Source organism: Parasteatoda tepidariorum, chromosome 7 (assembly GCF_043381705.1).
Source record: "Parasteatoda tepidariorum isolate YZ-2023 chromosome 7, CAS_Ptep_4.0, whole genome shotgun sequence".
Classification (NCBI taxonomy): domain Eukaryota; kingdom Metazoa; phylum Arthropoda; class Arachnida; order Araneae; family Theridiidae; genus Parasteatoda; species Parasteatoda tepidariorum.
This window is the reverse complement of record NC_092210.1, coordinates 60,671,932-60,691,786: the sequence shown is the minus strand read 5'-3', so window position 1 is coordinate 60,691,786 and position 19,855 is coordinate 60,671,932. Positions and strand designations below refer to the sequence as shown.

General features: G+C 29.5%; 1 protein-coding gene across 4 annotated transcripts in view; it reads left to right on the top strand.

Moving 5' to 3' along the window:
• LOC107443324 (insulin-like peptide receptor) overlaps nt 1-19,855 on the top strand; it is a 142,248-nt gene that overhangs the window by 67,662 nt on the left and 54,731 nt on the right. For all 4 annotated transcript variants that reach the window (XM_016057147.3, XM_016057149.3, XM_016057146.3 and 1 more), the window contains one exon: nt 2,186-2,432. In XM_016057147.3, the coding sequence (XP_015912633.1) occupies nt 2,288-2,432 (145 nt within the window). In that variant the 5' untranslated portion in view covers nt 2,186-2,287. The remainder of the gene's footprint in view (nt 1-2,185; nt 2,433-19,855) is intronic.

Here is a 19,855-nt window from a genome sequence, read left to right as displayed (position 1 = left end):
GTGATTATTCCTTGATTGATATCGTCTATCAGTATCCTTTTTGCATTCTATATCTATCACATTCTTTAACTGTTAAATGAAACAACCTACTTTTTGTCCGCACAAAAACGTATTTTGATGTTTCAAAATTAAATTAGTGTCACCCATTCGATAAAACCATTGAGGCTTTTAATTAATATTTTTCCCGAGATCGCAACAACAGTCGCCACTCTTTTCCTTGCAACCTAAGATAGAAGAAGTCTATCATTTGCAATTCGTTTGAAGTAGACAGTGTGTTTACGCAAGTCACACTTCGTCTTGTCTGAATATCAAATCTAAAAATCCTAGACAAGAAAATAAAACAAAAAGTTGGACTGGATGATAGAAGGCACTTAAAAGCTGAGAGAAGCGGGAAATCTGTTGATTGATTTAAATTATTGAATTATATATTTTTATTTTTAAATGTTATTGAGTTAAACATGTGCACCATTTTTTTAAAAAAAAAGAATCCCTGCTCTCAGAATAATTGATTCCTTTTATTTGATTGTATGTCTACCCGACTAATTACTTTGTATTGTTAACCGTTGAGTTGGATCATTTTGTTTCTTGAAGCAAAATCAAAAGTAATATTAAACAGGTTTGTTTTGAGAATGTTTGTGATTAAAATAAATTTAGTAGAATTACGTTTTGACGTAAGGAAAATGCTCCTAACATGAAGCAGTTCTTCAGAAATTAAGATAAGAACATAACTATTATTATATTCTTTATTATTATGTCTAACGTAATATGTGACTGGTGCTACGTATTATTTATTAGGGATCTGTTAAATTTGCTAAACTCAAAAGATTTGCTAAACTATTTCAAATAAATAAATAAATAAAAATTTTAACAATCTGAAAACTCTAGAAAAGGTGTATTTTTTTTAAGAACCATCATGCTCGCTTTACAGCCAATAGAAGTCTTCTGTTAATTGAAGGCTATTGAAATAGAAGCCATTTGAACGCTTTTTCACTGTCGCTTTCATGCAATCTTCACATATGTTTTATATGATTCTATCATCTAGCTACAATAGCAGTGCAGCAAAGGGAACTATTACATATTAGGCACCTTTCTTATATGTGTTGTCTTATGCGATTATATGTTGTATATATGTGCATATATGTATATATGTTGTTAGTTAATTTTTCTGTTATTTGAGTTCGAAATTTTCTCGTTCATTTCTCTGAAAAGTTAAATATCTTCTATTCCAGCGACTAGATGAAATTGTTTTTGGCTTATTGCTATGCATTTTGTATAAAGAAAGTATAGTGATTTTGATTAATTAAACAATGAATAATATTTTACTTGTTACCTTAAAAGTATATGGGTTCATTGCAAACGGCCTGAGATAAATCAGGCTCGTTGAGGAAGAAATGATATTTATTGTCAGCCTTAGAACATCTATTTAAGGTGATTGCGTCCTGGTATTACAATCTGTGTTGGACCCATGACCTCCCTAACAATTCTATTCCAAGGCTTTTTGTCTCGTATTTTTGCTTCATAATTTTTTATTTTTAAGGTCTTGAGATCTCTCTCCACCTCATCTTATTCTTCTCTACCTTATCCATCCACCTCTTCATCAGCCTTCCCCGTTTTTGTTGACCATGGCATTCGCCTTTAAAGATTTTTTTTGAGCTCCTGTTCTCATTAATTCTCTCTATATGTCCTTTATATATGTTTAAATCGCATTTAAAAATAGCGGCAACGATTAACGATGCTCCAGATTTTCCAATTGGCTTACAATATGTATAATTTGAGAGAGGCCCTCAGGGTTTTAAAAAAAAATTATAATTCCATGGGATCTTCCATTAAAAATCCCCCTTTTCGAAATCATTAAATTATTATGTGTAATGTGTATACTCATAAAGTGACATCGCATTGTCACATCTGCGGTGAACAAAATCGCCAGAGCTTGCAGTTCATGTTGAAATTATTGGGTAGATTAGCACGCCATGATCGAAGTCATTAACCACGAATCTTAACTGTAAAACGTTGTGGAGCTGCCAAATTTTGAACAATGACTTATTACTTGAATTTTTTGTTGTTGATGATATAATTGTTCTGTGCTTGTTATTGAATATTATGCTATTTAATATACGTATTTATTGGTATTGCTAATTTTTTCGTGCTCGTTTTATAACTTAATTGTTTTTTTTGTCTTTTCTAGGATCTCCAGTCTTGTATCTATGGAAGCGTCCGAAAGCTCTCTATTATGGACCGCCAACCGGTGGCATTATCTAGTCTGAAGGAGTCGATGTGTGTGTAAGCGATGTCAAACAATCTGTGGCTCGTGTTCACGTGCATCTGGCTATGGTGCTGCATGATACAGTGTCATCAAGACTCCTGGCCATCTTTCCCTATGCTAAAAGATCGAGGAAGCAGCGCAGCTGTAAGCAGTGCTTACGAAGATGACGGTAAGTGTGACAACACACTTTGTCTCTAGGTTAAGGGAGATAAGAACAATCAGAATTATTGTAGAAGGAAGGTGAAGTATTTCAAAAGTGAAAATACTTAAAAATTCAGATCATGAAAAATGCGAGAAAAGATAAAATTATACGGGCATAAATCTGGTGATCTTGAGTATAATGGTACATTCTCGGTAAAATCGATTGAACTTTAAACCATTATATGGCTGTCTTAAACCATGATGCGGTGCAAATTTAGCTGCAACCTTAATGAGATGTTAAATTGCACAATGTTTCCTTTCAAGTTGAAGCATATCATCGGCAAGTTTTAGAAGCACGGTAAAAGGGTTTATCCGATTAACAAAACAATAATGAAGATAAACAAATTTGTGAAGGGTCCGATTAAAAGATAAATTATTTTTTGAAAGGCCCGTTTTTATGAAAAGATATTTTGTGAATATATATATATATATACACAAATAAATATACTCATATATATATATAAATATACACAAATAATTGTATTTGAGTGTTAGTTACATGAGTTGAAAATATATTTCACTATTTATTGACTATTAAAAAAAGAATTATTGTTCATGTCTCGTAACTTGAATGATTCATCAATTTATTCATTGTTTCTTCTCTTCTAACTTTCTATATTTAACCGATGAACTGTTTTTTTTCCCACGGGTAATAAACATGTGTTAGGTTAAAATACTATTATTTACAAAACAGTATAGGTAAAAATTTTATCTGCGGATAGACTTATCTTTATGATTATTTTTTTTTCTTCAAGTAACTTGCATGTGATTTCGTGGGACTTGTAATCAATGATTGTAATTCATTCTTGAGATAGTTGACTTGTAGGAGATAGATTATAGTAGATTTCAATAGATTATAGCAGTCATTTAATAGAATGGACAAAGAAAAAGTGCCACTTTAGAGGCACCTTTTTTTTTTTTTTTTTTTTAAAGTTTTACCAGGGATAGAAATTAAGAAATTTCACTCTTCTGTCCGAGGGGATCTGTAACTTAAAAATTTTGGTCCAAGTTTAAATTAAATTTAAAAGATTTCTTAAAAATTTATTATATAAAAGTAATTGAACTTGACAAATACAATATTTAGGTTTATGCAAACCAAAATTTTCTTATGTTTTAAAAATTTGGTTTAATGTTACATATAATTACAAAACAAAACAAGGTAATATAAAGAAAAAAAAATTCTATTCGCTCTGTTTTGAGTAGAGCTCAAACACCCTCTGAATCTAGCAGGTGACAAAGACTACAAAGAATGAGTTTTATGATTGACCTCAACTAACACCTGCGCTTTCAACAACTTGTCTGTATGGAAATGAGCTTTGATGTTGTTTTGAAATAAAATAGTTCTAACATTACTTCAAATCTAACATCAAAAGTTTCCAAGTTCCTAAGTTATTTATTTTAATTGCTTTAAAATGAAATATTCTTAAATCGCTGTGGAATTACAATAGTGCGGACTCGCGTTATATGTTCCGAGCTGTGGGAAATATAATATGCAAATAGTTTTAATTGATTTAAGATAAAATAATTTTAATGTCACTGTGGATTTATAATAGTGCAGATTCTCGCACGATGCGGAGTGTATGTTCTGACCAGTAGAAAAATATCATAATAAAATAAGTTTAATTCACAGTGGATTTATAATGGTGAGGATTCTCGTACAATGCGGAATATATGTTCTGAGCAGTAGAAAAATATTATGATAAAATAACTTTAATTCACAGTGGATTTATAATGGTGAGGATTCTCGTACAATGCGGAATATAAGTTCCGAGCAGTATAAAAATATCATAATAAAATGACTTTAATTCGCAGTGGATTTATAATGGTGAGGATTCTCGTATAATGTGGAATATATATTCCGAGCAGTAGAAAAATATCATAATAAAATAACTTTAATTCACAGTGGATTTATAATGGTGAGGATTCTCGTACAATGCGGAATATATGTTCTGAGCAGTAGAAGATATTATAATATGCAATTATTTTTATTTAGTTTAAGATAAAATAACTTGAAAGTCACTGTGGATTTATAATAGTGCAAATTCTTGCACAATGTAGAGTATATGGGTGATTCTCAGCAAATTCCACAATTTATTGTTAACTGCTGCAACAGAAAGGTAAAATCATACAATTAAATTATGAATTTTTGTTTGAAGTTTAATTAATACCCTTAGCTTTTTTAAAATGATTTTACACTGGTTTTAACAAAATATCATTTACCTGGCATGTCACCAGGTAAATGATATTTTGTTAAAACCAGTGTTATTTGTTGAAACCAGTGATGTTTTGTTAAAACCAGTTGAGATGTTACTTCAGATTATATTTAAGTATTGAGCAAGCCTGTATAGAACCGGTCACTATGAATTTCAGCGTTTGTAAAAAGCACAATGTGGCAGTAATTGAGCAGAAAATCAAATCACCAACATACACTTCTTAAGATATAGAGTTAGTTTGTCTAGAATGCGCTTTTTTTAAAAAAAAAAAATGGAATCATTAGGTATTGCCAGGCATGTTGACGGCATGAAATTCATAAAATTCAGAAAGGTATTAAATTCAGTTGAAATAACTAATGAACTGTAACCCTTTTTTAAATGAAGTTAATTTTTGTACATTTTTAGTTTTTAATGTTGCTTGTCTAGTTATACGAGCGAATTGTCTTAGTATCTACCTTCTCGGTATATTAAACGCTTGTTTAACTGCGTATAGGTAAAATTAAAATGATAGTTTTCAGTCTTTGCTTAAAACAGAACTGTCTTTTCAGTCAAATCTTGGTCTTCAGTTCAGTAGCTGTACAATAATACTTTTTTCTTCGGAGAATCTTAGCATGAGGCCCGAGAATAGGGTGCCGGATTTGTGAGACTTTTCACGTTTTATTCAGTACGTATATTTGCGAACCTGCTACAATTTTAATAAAAAGTCCCTTTTTAATTCATCAGAAAAGCCACTTTAAAAATTATTTTCCACTTTATGAAGTTTAACGACCCGGATCTTTTTTAATGTCTGGATGTTGTGTGGGAAACAGACACCTGGGTTACACGTGATAAAATGGCGATCTTGGAGGTAAAGTTATCACAGGAAGAAATGAGGCATTTAAACCTGTTAGACAATAGTTAAATTAAAAATATGGCATTGCATTATTATTATTGTATCTAGTATGTTTTTATATTGGCATCCGGTGTTTTAAGTTCAGCCTTTTTTAAGCTGTTGTACCATCATTTAAATAACGTTGCCATTTTTTTGCTATTTTTGTTAAACTTTTTGATTAATACATTTATTAAATGAAATTAATTTTGTCTGCCTTCCCCTAAAAACAAACCATTTTCGGAATTTATGAGTGGTGACAGAGAAAGAAATGCACATTCGTTGTTGTTGAATTCAGTTTCATGTTTTCGATCTGAATCGAACTACGCATTTATTTAAGATTATGTTCATCGATGGATATTATTTAGTTTTTATCTAAACGAACGAATTATTTTTGAACAAAGCTGATGGGAGAAAATAAACCTTTATTTATAGGGAAAGAAGAAAAGACGTTTGAACAATTCCAATGGTTTCTCCTGCACGTGACGCATACGAATAATTGATATTATAGACAAAAATACTTTATAAATATGTATTTATATCTTAAATACCTTAGTACCGAATGTAAGTACAGAAAAACCATGTTATTCATATTTATTAAAAAACCTGTTTAAAAAAATTATAAATTCTGAAAGTCGTTAGCATTAAATGGCTCTATTAATAAGTTCATTTTAAATTTGAAAAATAATTTATTATAATTTTATTTATTTTATTATTCATTAACATTTCTTTTTCTTAAAAATCTTAAAATATTCCTGAAAAATGATGAAAATACCGTTGTTTTTTTAAATTTTTATAATTGACTTGAATATGCTAAGTTACATATTCAAGTTAGGGACATCTATCATCTTTAGAGACAACTATGCTTTTCATTTATATATTCAAGTTATATACGGTGGTTTCAGAACAAGGAAATCAGGGAGAACAAGGAAACATCAAGGAATTTTATCAATTTGCAAAAATCAGGGAATTTCAATTAAGTACCTAAAAACCAGGGACAATTCGAGCTCGAGGTATCCAACAATTCAATATTTTTTCCCAAAAAAATTGGCCTTATTATAATTATTTTTTAAAAAAAATTGTTTGTTTCAAACTCCAAAATGTAAGTGTTTTGTAGTATATTTAAGAATGAGGCATAACTAAAAATGAAATTAATAGTTTGAATTAATAGTTGGAAATTAAATGTTTGCTACAAGTTACAAAAATCAGGGTAATTCGATAAAATCAGGGATTCTTTTTTCTATTTTTTCTCGAGTGTTTGTAGTTTCCTTGCTGTGGCAGTTAACTGTGAAGATTTAATCCGGGGGTAGCACATCTTTTAGGGAAGATGGCCACGAAACCTGAAATCAAATAGTTATGATGAGTGCCACACTTTCAACAGAGCGGTCTCTCTCTTTATATAAAAAAAGGTGCAACTGAGAGCATTTAATTTTAAATAATTATAAACTTAATGTGACATTTAAAAGTCTAATTTATAAATAAGTCTTCACATCCCACTGTTAAATTCCTGCCGTGCCTCTCTGTGGTACGCGTGCGACGGATTGGCTATCCATAATTTAATCAAATCACGCTCTGGGGAATAATACTTGTTTCTTTTATCTTTTGTTTTAATGCGGCCATAAAAACAATTTCATCTACCTCTAAAGTCATCTAAAGTTTATTTAACCTAACTCGTGCGCTTATTTGTTATATTGTGTCTACTTTTAAAACGCAGCTAACATTTGGCTAAACATGTTCATCTCTCCAAGCTGTTTGGTATCTTGCCAGCTTTTGTCATTCCCGCTAAGCGTCTTGGCTTCATGTTTTTCAAGGCTTTTTCTTTATGCAAATGCCGAAATTGACAGAAAAGTTCATACCCTTGTTTGATTGCTTTGATCTACTATCGTTCCTTTTTTTTTATTATTTTTATTTTTATTTATTTATTTATTTTTTTGAGATTGACACGGAAAAAAAATTCTATCTAGCTCCAATAATGAGTAATCAGCCTTACTAATATGGCTGTTTTTAATTTTATAGTTAATGTCAATCTTTTTTGGGCTTAGTTAACACTAGAAAGACTGAAATTTAGTATATACTAGAGTGCCTAAGAGTAAAAGAGTGTGGGCAAGGGAGAAACGATTCCTGATTGGTGGAAAGAAAATTCGCCATTGGAATTACGCGGAGTGAAAATTATCTGACTCAAAAAATTTATGTTCTGTATTAATAAATGCATGTAATAAGTTCATTACTTACTTTTTTTCAATAAGAAACTTCACAGTTACAGTAAATGTTAAAATTATGGCTGAAAATTTGGATAGTTGTTAGTTATTCGAATTTATCCTTATTATCACTTACTTGCGTGCATATAAAGTTATGTTTATCTCATTGTAAAGAGAACAAGGTGATGAAATAACTAATGGTTAGATAAGAATAAATGTATTTACTTTTAATACACATCATTTCTATCTAAATTACTTATAAATTTTAAGATTTGAGCATCTTTTTATGAAAACTTCAGAAGTGCAGAGTTTGGCGATATTACTTGACATACTGGCGCGTTACAATGTTACAATGCGCGTTACAAAATAGCGTTTGTTTACTTTTCGTTACCAACTGTATAAAATGCTAGTTTGTTTTAAATTTCAACTAATTATGGAAATTTTTGTTTACAATTTGTTGAAATAAACAATACCTTTTCAGGTGAATATGCGATAATTTTTTCCTGAAAAAGTAATAAATAATAATAAATTATGTAATTTGTTTTATTAATTATTATTTCTGAAATAAATTGCATAATCATTATTAATTTTTATATTTTATTTAAGGCATTTATTAAAAGCTGAAGTCTTTTCATAAGTCATTTTTTTTTCATTGACGTTAATTTTTTAACAATTTCAGATGCTAGACAATGTTTCTTAAAAAATCTGTAATATCATGTTTTTCCAATCTTAAAGTTTATATTGTTGATACTTTAGTATATACTCTTAGAATAACAGAACCTTCAGAATAACACCAAATGAGCGAGTGGCGCTAATTTCGGTGTATCATCTGGCAACCCCCATTGGACAAAAATATGACGGCAGCGCATGCGCTCTTGGATATTGTCATCACTTTTTTCAATACAGGCACTCTAGTATATACCTATATTGCCCAAAAGCAATCAAAATGACTGGATTGTAAAAGAATAAATAATGTGTAAAGAAATTTGTTTAAAATTAATTTTTAATATTTTTTGTATTATTTACAGTTATATAACGAGTTATTAGTAAATATTAACAATAAAAAAATTATATGTTGTACAAAATTCTAAGAAATTGTGTCATTATATGCATCATTGTTTTTCTAATTGAAATTAAAAGCAGTCAAAATGACTTCCTTAGGCAATCTAGTGTTTAAAAAAAAATAGGTAATGGATATGGTATAATATACTAGAACTATATTTTTCAAATTTCGGCTACTTCTCATGTTAAAAACTTGAGAAGTGTCAAGAATCCTAATCCATCCAGAAAGAAAAAAAAAAGTTAAGTTTCTTCAGAGAATATAAGTTTTTCTGTCGGGTTACGTAACTTATATTACAGTCTACATTTATTAATTCGGTCATTGAACGACTTTGAATTATAGCTCGCAATTATCCGATCTATAGGTCAAAAGTTATTCAGGGTGTTTGTTATTATTATTATTGTTATTTATTTCATTAATTTTTTGCGCACTGTACATGTCTGCTGCAATATTTTATACCTTATCATCCACTTTTAATTGATTGTAAATCTTAACTTTAGTACGATCACAATTAATACGACTTCTCTTTACTAAATTCACACATACGCTTGCCAAAATGTCGACTGCAACTTTAAAGCTCGGCGTTAAGTGTTCGGTGCCTTGTAGCAGTGGTTCCCGAATGGTGTTTCGCGGAATCCTATGGTTCCGTGGAAAAAAAGGTTCCGCGAGTTAGTACTTTTTTTTTAAACCAGTGATGAGTTTTGAAACCACTGATCATAATGAGATACAACCTATAATTCATGATCTATTTAATTTTTCGTTTGCCTTGATGAAATTATTTCAAGTCAAATGCCAATGAAATAGAAATGGCATTTTTTAAAAAGAAAATATAATATTTCTAATTACAATACATTGAATAAATTATAAAAAGAACAAGCATTTATAAAATATTTCATTTGTATTTCCTTTTGAGCTTTCAAAATCAAAATAAAATAAATTCTTTAGTTAAGTTCCCCGTAATAACCATTTTCAACATTTATAGCAGATATTTTAAGTTCTCATCTCGAAGTAAACCATAATTCGGCTTATTTTACTCATTGCAGCTTCTGTTATGTTTCGGCTTATTTTCAGCCTTATGTTTATACACTAAAAACAAATTTATAACTAGACTGGATTAGCGCAAGGACTGCAAATTTATCTCTTGGAGATAAGACCTAATTTAAGATTATTAATGATAAAGCGGCGAAAAATCTTCATTTCTGTAATTAAATATTTTAAAAACAGTCTTTTATAGAATAAAACGTTCACTATTACTTTAATAAACCTAATTAATAAAGTCCAATTTCCATCGAAAGAAGGTTAATTATTTATGGTTCTGTAGCCGAAAAAAATAGGAAACTGCTGCTTTATAGAAATCGGAAAAAATTTTTATTATTATTTTTTATTTGTGTGATAATTGCCTGCCGACATGTGCAACCCGTCATTGTGGCGATTTTATGACAAAAAAACATCTAGAAGCGCATTGTTTGTCTTTCCAGTGCAAATGGTTAATTCTTCTGCATTATTGGCAATCCTCTAATTTTATGACAGCCCCAATGCCAACACGCAAGCTACTTTAGGAAATTTTCAGAAATTATGTTGATCATAAAACATGTTTACAATTTGCGTCTTCATATGTCCGTATTCTATTGATTATTTTTTTTTTCTACATTAGCCGGCTTGAACTGGTTGGACTAAGAATATATTTTTCTCGGAGATTCGATTATGTGTGATGAATGGATCGAATGTCAACTCTTTACTCTAAAAAAACCGGTATCAACTTGAAACGCGTCTTCTGCACTGCAGATACAGCGGAGAGAATTAATTAATGAACGCTTAATGACCCTTACTGGAATGTCAGAAATTTAAGTTTAACTTCTAGAATATTAACTGGTGGCGATCCAAAAAATATTATTTCAATTCCCTGATTTTGTAATACAGTGAGACCTCACGGGGGCGACCATTCTCTGTTCCATAGAAAAATGATTGTTAATGGAGGTTGTTCTTATGGGGATACCTCCATTGACTTCAGAATGATATCGAAGGTACATGATTTTTCGCAAGCGATTTTAATTTTACTCAGTGTCATTTTCTTGGCGCGGAAATGCCACTTGTGTTGGCGTCATGAAAACCAGATCGATGAATAAAATTTAACATCAATAAAAATGACCCCTACTGATGTAATTATATGTAAAAACAAATTTACCAATTATGAATGATAGAACTATTTTAAATAAAGGGGCCGTTCAAAAAGTACGTACACAAAAATGGAGAAATTTTAACCCCCTCTCCCCTTTTCGTACATTACCGTACATAAGGTCTTACTCCCCCCCCCCTTAGAGTACCTACATTTTATTAGTCTACCCCCCTGTTTCATAAAAATTAAAATAATTATGTTTTAAATAAAATTAAATATTTATTTAAGGAGTGTGTAGGAAAAAGTCAAATTTAAATTTGGTGTATGCTTATAATGTACGTACTTTGTATAATACCTCCCCCCCTCCCCATCGTACAAAACCGTACAAAATAGCAAATCCCCCCCCCCTCGGGATGTACGTACTTTTTGAACGGCCCCTAAACAACTATTTTTTGTTTTGTTTTAAGTTTGTATTTAATTTGATATTATAAAAATTTGCTAACTTTCATTTTAGCTTCCGGTAGCATTATTTAGCTTTCATTTAGAGAAGAGATTTGTTTGTTTGAAATGCTTAGTTTTTACTAAATAATTTTTTTCCTTTCTAATTTAACTTTCAACTCTAAAAATAAATCATTTGATAGCATCGTCTTTAGTGCATTCTGACTACAGCATGAGGTTGTCGATCTCTTCGTTAAAAAGAGCTCTCTAAATAAGAGCCACGCTCTCACAAATATTCTGAATACATTTGAATCTACTTATTTGTTTTGATACTTTTTCGTGTTTCTTTATTTGACCTTTTTCGCATTTGGTGCTGAGGTTTGCCAGGACGATTGGAGAGGTTTTGATGGTCTCACCAGAATAGTACAGTCTATGGAAAAAAAATTCTTAGTCTATTTAGAGGAGGACTTTCCTGAGGGATTCACTGTACTTTATCTTTCCTATTTTATTTTATTTTTTCACTGTACTTTATCTTTCCTATTTTATTTTTTAACTAGCTGAATGCTCTGTCTTCGTACAGAGTATAAAAAAAAATGTAAATATGATTGACACTACATAAACTTAAAATTTTTCGATACAATTATTATTATTATTGTTTTTATTATTATAATTAGTAGTAGTAGTAGTAGAATAATTTCTTTCTTTCCTGGTTACTTTACACTAATGGTTATTTCTTTAAACAAAAGCAATATTTTAGAAGTAGGATCTTATCAAAATAGAGATTGACTATACTCAGTATTATTTGGCACAGAATATGATGCTTTTGTTGAAAAGCATGATAGTTAAGATTTACCACAATTAAGCAAATTTCCTGTTAAATTCCTCTTAAATACATTCTTTAATTTTTTTAAAATTTTAATCACAGTTGTCTTTACAATATTTAGTTTTAATCGAAATATGTTTTGAAAGCGTTGTAATAAACAAAAATAGTTAGCTTTTCATTATGCTTATTCGGTGATTTTGCCCTGCCTTCTTTTATTTTTCAAAATTGTGTTCCCAGGAGCCCTAGAGTTCCATGCAGGGATTCCGAGAGTTAGAAAATTTTTTTTGTCCATTATTATTTAATATTTCCGTTATTTTTATGAAATTATTAAATTTAATCGCTTGTGGGAGAAGAAATTTCGAAACAATGTTTTTTCTAACAACATAATAAATGAATTATGAAAAGGATATTCATTGATGATAAATTCCATTAGTACTTCGAATCGAATTAAAAAAAAAATCGAAAATGAATAAGTATGTTTTTCTGATAACCATTCTCTATGTTTTTTTTTTTTTTTGTTTCCTTTTTCGTTTTTAACCATATTTCAGTTAATTAATATTCAGTTTATGCATGTATTACATACCTGCCAACTTTCACTTTTTCCGAGAATGGATTTTCAGAGTGGTTGTAAAACAATAAACGAAAAACAATCTGACTCAAAAATATATTTATATTTTGATCCCGTTGAAATTCGCTTGCGCAAGGATTATTATGCTTTCATATATTTATTGTAATTATTTATATGTAGTGGTGGTCAAACTCATTTATTATTATCATTATAATTCAAAAAGTTAATTGGAATAACCTGAGTATTGCTACCACTTTAAATATGAAAATAAAATCTTCCGGAAAATCCGGAAGAGTTGGCAGGTATGATGTATTAAAATCAAATTAAGAACTCAACTAGGTACCGCTCCAGGCCTGCGAATTCAACTGCCTGGCATGAAAACCAATCTTAAGATTATTATCGGAAAAACGATATGATGAAAAAATTTTTCTTCATTTATCCACTAAATATTTAGAAAATAATTCATAAAATTTAGATCATTACATGTTTATTTTCAAAATAATTATTAGACTTTTGTTAATTTATATATTCACACCTGCTGATGAAATTTTTTCATTAAATATTGGGATTTCGCCAAAATAAGCTCTATCACTTTGGTTTCCAGCCGAAAAATAGGTTCACAGCCGAAAAATATTGGAATATTGGTCCTAGAATAATGAATGAAAGAAAAATAATGTTAATAAAGAACTTGCAGTAAACTCCCATTGAGACTGCTTTTTGATCAAATACATGTTATCTTTTAAATAATTGAAAGGATGAATCATCTAAAATGTGTGTCCAGTATCATCTAAAATGTGTGTCCAGTATCATCTAAAATGTGTATCCAACCACTCGTGCTACTTATCCTATGAACAATTCGTTTTCTAACAAGCAACAATATAATGTAATAAACTAATTAAAATTATCGTAAAATCTCTAGAATCGAATGGTATCCGCTGTCCAAATTTCATGACCATAAACAGTTCTGGAGTTACACAAGAGACGCACAGGCAGACGCAGAAAGCATTTCCTTTCTTTTTTTAATGTGGACTATTTATTAACTGGTGAAGGCAACTGGCTCAAAATTAAAATAAGTTTTTATCAAAATCTCGGATAAGTCATTTCAAAAGCGATGTGTTTTTATTTGAATTTAACTGAATTGAAAAAAGAAAGTTTTAATATTTTTTTAAATTTCCTTAATGCTACAAATCGTATCGTAAAGCATGACGACAGTGTCTTGGTTTTATTTAAAATCCCTTCTTGATTGGACTGCAAAATTTTTTTTTTCCCCTTGCATTTTCTCTTTTTCAGTTCTTTGTCGTCATTTAAAGATTATTCCTTGATAAATTTTAGTATGTAACAGCAGTGTTCGTCTGTGCAACAAACAACACACATACAAGCTTCCAGTAATTGGTACTCATCGTCGTTTGTGTTGTTTTCAATTTTGATTTACATCCAACTCCTCACATTCAGAAAAAAAGTTTTATACATTTACCTTCCGTAAACAATAACATCCTCACTACCGCTTTAGGATAATCCTATCGCTGGATTAATCTGCTGCTTCTTGCACTTTTGCGAAATGTGCGAACATCGCCTAATATCCACTTTTAAGTCAGTCTTTGAGTGCAACAACTACGTACCACAACAGTGCTTCCAAGCTCTTTCCGGTCGATAAAATCTTTCTAGTGTGTTGTAGTTTTTTATTGTCTTATTTACATATAAATATGTCGTGAGAACCAATATATCTTATTGATTCGATGACGAATCAACTTACTGCTGCCAATTGCATAAGTGCGTTAACAGTGCTTTTTCAATTAAGTTCTGTGGAAAAAAATTCATTCGAGGTCAAGTCTTAAAGGTCGAGGTCTTTCTTAAATTTAAACTTTGCTGTTATTTACTGAGGCACAAATCTACTCTCCAATATAACAGGTCAAAAGAATTCAGAAAAGTTTTCTGAGATAACTTTGACTTCAAACATCAAACAACTTATCTAAGAATTCCAGAAATTCTTGCTTGAAATTGCATCAGGTCTGTAGGACATTTTATCTAAGAATTCCAGAAATTCTTGCTTGAAATTGTATCAGGTCTATAAGACATTTTATCTAAGAATTCCAGAAATTCTTGCCTGAAATTGCATCAGGTCTATAGGACATTTTATCTAAGAATTCCAGAAATTCTTGCTTGAAATTGCATCAGGTCTATAAGACATTTTATCTAAGAATTCCAGAAATTCTTGCTTGAAATTGCATCAGGTCTATAGGACATTTTATCTAAGAATTCCAGAAATTCTTGCTTGAAATTAATTGCATCAGGTCTATAGGACATTTTATCTAAGAATTCCAGAAAGTCTTGCTTAAATTGCATCAAGTCTAAAGGACATTTAGATGATTGGGTGTTTAATGGATACCTTTCAAACCTTGTTTTTAGTAGAAATATTGGAATAAATGGTTTTCTACAACAAACGCAATCAATGCTTCGTAAATTATGTTCACAGAATCCTGTTGTAGCCTTCAAAAACGATGATTTCAAAATTTATCAGGAATTTTTGGTCTTCAGGTAACAAATGTGAGTCGATATTCGATTGAAACCTAGTGTCAGAACCAAACTAGCATAAAAATGTACTGCTAAATAAGGAAGATAAAAAGTTCGAGTCTGATGGTTCCAACTTACAATTCATATAGAATTGGAAGTTTTTTTTTTTACTAGCATATATTGTTACAACGAATTACAAATAAATCAATAATTTAATTGAAAGATTTCGAATTCCAAAAGACTACAAATTTGTCCTTTTCTCTGACAAATAAAGAAACTTTCTTTAAAAGAAAGAGAAATTGCAATATCTTTAAAAATTTTTAAGCATGCAAATGTAAGTGGAGGGAAATTAATTGACTATTTTTATTTTCAAAACACGAAAGATTAATCTTAAAAACAATTTGTTTTACTGACAGTACAAGAACATAGCGCGAAATATTCAACACACGATTGATTATGTTTTGTTTATTCTGTTATTATTAAAACATTCGTTACTATTTTGCTTTTTCTATTACCATTTAATTTTTAGATATTTATCTGTGTCAATTCTGTTCATTCATTTGAAAATTAAAATGTTCTGTGCATATTCCGTTAATGTTTAAAACGTGTTTTTATAATGACTATTACGTTTGCTTTGACTATTGGGCTTATAATGTTTTGTTTAAATTTGTTATTATTCAGTTTAAATTGAGATCTTTTAGATTCAGTCTTACTACTTATTTTGCTTATGCTTAAAACATGTAAAAATTTTGAGCTGTTGAAAGTTTCTATTTTTTAATTATTTATCTTTATTAGAATAAAAAATTATTTTGATGAACTTTCGATAAAAGAATATTGTATATAAAGTAAATATGTAGGAATTTGAAAATTTAAAAAGAAAAGAAAATTCTTCAAGCTTGATGCGACACGTGTTTTTGTGTCCAAATTACATTTTTTGGTATTGTTGTGTTAAACTCAACTTAAATTTAAACAACATAAAGTTTTTATTTATTAGGGCCTTATCTTACATGCTAATTTTACACATTTCTGAGATAAAACTGAATTTTTTCAATAATAATCTTTGACTGACTTTGTTGAGGTCGTAGACTAATTTGGATTTATATTTATATAGTGCTACAGATTTACTCCTTTATACTCTGCTAGAAGGCTATATAATAATAATCTTCATTCATTCTGTGATTGATAGCTGAATTTCTCAGTTTTATAACATAATACTTAAAAATAAAATTAAAAAATTCTTTATTTGAAATAAAATTTTACGATCATCATTAATGAATAAATTTTGTTTAAGCTTTATTCTTAAAATAAAAGAAAGTACTCGGAAATGTTTTTACGACGAATTTTCAATATTTTGAAAAAAATTTTCGGAGAATGTTTCTTTCATTTTATTTATTGAACTATAATTCTTTTTCTTGCAATCTCAAATAAAATATATTATTTTTTTAAATAATATGATTACATTAATTAATTGATTATGTTTATTCTTAAATAATATATTTTAATAATTTTAAATATTAAATCATATACAAAAATTATTTTAATTATTGTACTGTTATTTTATCTGAAAAAAAAAAAAGCTGAGAAAGCTGAAATTACAGCGAATTTGTACATGCTTACTTTTAAATTTTAAAATATATTATATGTGTTCAAAAACTTTAATAAGTTAGATAACGGTATTTTCCTTAATCTAAAACGTTAAACCATATCTAAATCACGTACGTATCTTACAAAAATAATTAGACTTTTGGAATTCCAAAGTAATCCATAGACTTTTTTTTTGTACTTTTACAAAAATGGACATAGCTCGAAATGCGCGTTTTCGAAAATGGACACGCGACCTCATGGGAATCAAATGGAAATGGTGACCTCAAATACGCTAAGTTATAAGAGCAGACGATATTTTAAGTTACGAAATCAGACACAAAAGCATCCTTTCTCTGAAGAAACATACCTTTTTTCGAGAGGTTCGTATTTTTAACCCTTAAAATACAGGGAGTAGCCACAATTTGTAAAATGTGGTTCCAATAGTTTGGTCAGGAGAGCGTTTCAAAATTTGGATCTCTTAATGTTAATTTTACTTTTTGCATATTTCGCCATATCTCGAGAACTTTTTAAGCGATTTGAAAAATTTTTGTGTCATTAAAGCAAACGACTTGATAAATTTTTGTTTGCAATTTTTTACATCATTTTAAATTATGTAATTTTACGTAGCAATATAAAAATTTTGAGCAAAATCGGTTCAATAGCTCCTGAGAACTAGAATTTTAAAGAAGTCGTATATTTAAAATTCGATTTCTCAGGAACTATTCAACCTATTTTGTTCAAACTTTGTGTCTTTATATGTAAAATTACATTCTTTAAAATTATGTGCAAAAATCGTTTGTATTTTAATTCATAAGTGTTCCCACTATTATTAAATAAAATAATAAATATCTAATGAAATTTAATTTTTGCATAAAATTATTTTTGGACAAACTATTTTTAAAATTTTCTGCAAAAGTTTTTCATTTTACTTTAAAAGTTCTCGAGATATGGCGAAATGTGTAAAAAGTAAAATTAACATCAAGGGGTTCAAACTTTGGACCGCTCTTCTGACCAAACTATTTGGGGACCATATTCCCTAAATTGCAGCTAGCCCTTATATCTTAGGAGTCAGAAATCCAGATCTGTCGGGGGGGGGGAGTATGTTTTTTTCTGAGAAAGTATGTATTTGTTTCTGATTTCATAACTTAAAATATCGTCTGCAATAATAAATTAGTATATTTGACGTTCCACCTCATAACATTAAGATTGAATACTAGAAGTGAAAATCCGATCATAAGATCAAAAGTTATTCGGGATAGTCCGTTTTTTTTTGCGCACTCTACATACCTACAATGCGTATGCATGCATACTTTCTATCTATATTGTACTTTAAATGTATCTCCTATCATATATATCATAATTGGAATTTATAATGGATTCGTATACGTTAATTACTTATAATCAAGATTAAGTGTAATTATGATTATCTGTAATCATGTTTTAATTACTGGAAGGTATAATTACCTGTAATCGTTTTTTGATGTTATTGCAACTATTCATGACCATATGTTATTCTGATTACTTGTACTGATATCTAGATCCATTCAGATAATCGTAATTATCTGTAATTGCAATTACAAGTAGTGAATTATAGTAATAATTATCTGTAATCATTTACAGATGTAATCGAGTACTGTAATCGGCGCCCAACTGTGGTGTAAAAAACGAAATTAAACGCTATGTACATTTTCTTAACGCGAAATTTAAGTCTATGTCCATTTTTGTAATTATCTATGTCCATTTTCGTAAACGAGCGTTTCGAGCTATGTCCATTTTCGAAAACACGCATTTCGTGCTGTGTCCATATTTGTAAACGTTCATTTTGAGCTATGCCCATTTTCGAAAACGCGCTTTTCCGAGCTATGTCCAGATTTAAAAGCTCACCGACGATATATTGATAACTTACTGCGAAATTGTTGTAGGTTTTTTTAATGGAGAAGGGATAGATATATCTTTATGTGGAAAAAATAGTATATTTATGTTCATAAAATATAAATATAAGAAAAAAAGATAATTAATTGATGAGATACTCCAAAATTGAAGTTAAATTGGCTTTTGCCTTTTTTTTCTTCTAAGTTACAAGTTTTATGTTTCAGTAAATAATAAATAATTATTACGGAAAAAATCAGTTTCCTGGAATAGCGCATATAACTAAGGTAGGGGAAAAAAATTACTCTTCTTTTACGATTCTAAATTATTTCATTTTCTATTTCACTCATAAACGTTTTTTTATTTTTGAGTTAAATAAAAAATAATTTTATTTTTTCTTTCGAGACTATTAGATATTTTTTCATAGTTTTAAATTTTGATAAAAAGGCAAGGTAGGGTATTTTTGTAAGAAAATGCTTCAAATATTACATCATTTAGATTTATATGTTCTAAGCTGTTGATATTTCAGTTTCTGAGACGAAAGTCATAAAAATAATCATTTGCTCTCAGTGAAATTTTTTGTTTTCTCTCCGTCTGGGAAATAAACTCCGCGACGAGGAGGAAAGCAGATATTATTATTCTGCAAATAAAATATACTTCCCTTGTTCGCCGATTGGCGGTAGAAGAACTTGATCTTTGAATTGAGTAAAAAGCCCAGTGACCTACTTTCAAGTTGCTGCCGCTAGAGGGAGGAAAAGGTGGGTTGCCGTTTCGTTTCAAAAGTTGTAAACAATATCATGGTCGGCGTCTAACATAGAAAGGTTATCAGAAAGATTCATTTATCGTTTGTCTAGCTAGAAGCTTCATTATTATTTTATTGCTTTCAAACGATTTTTAAATAGAATCTTATTTTCTTCTGCATTTCATATTTTTATTTCTTATTAAATATAAATAAAAATTATTTTTTACTTCGTGCTCATTTTTTTTGTTTGATAGTTTTTGAAAATGTAAACAGAAAATAAATAAATAAATCATGTTTTTTTCCCCCTCTCTTTTAAATTTATTATTTTTCGCATCATGTTTGAAGAAGTGTAGACAAATTTTAATTAATTTTGGTTCCAAGAAAAATATGTTTAGCAATCA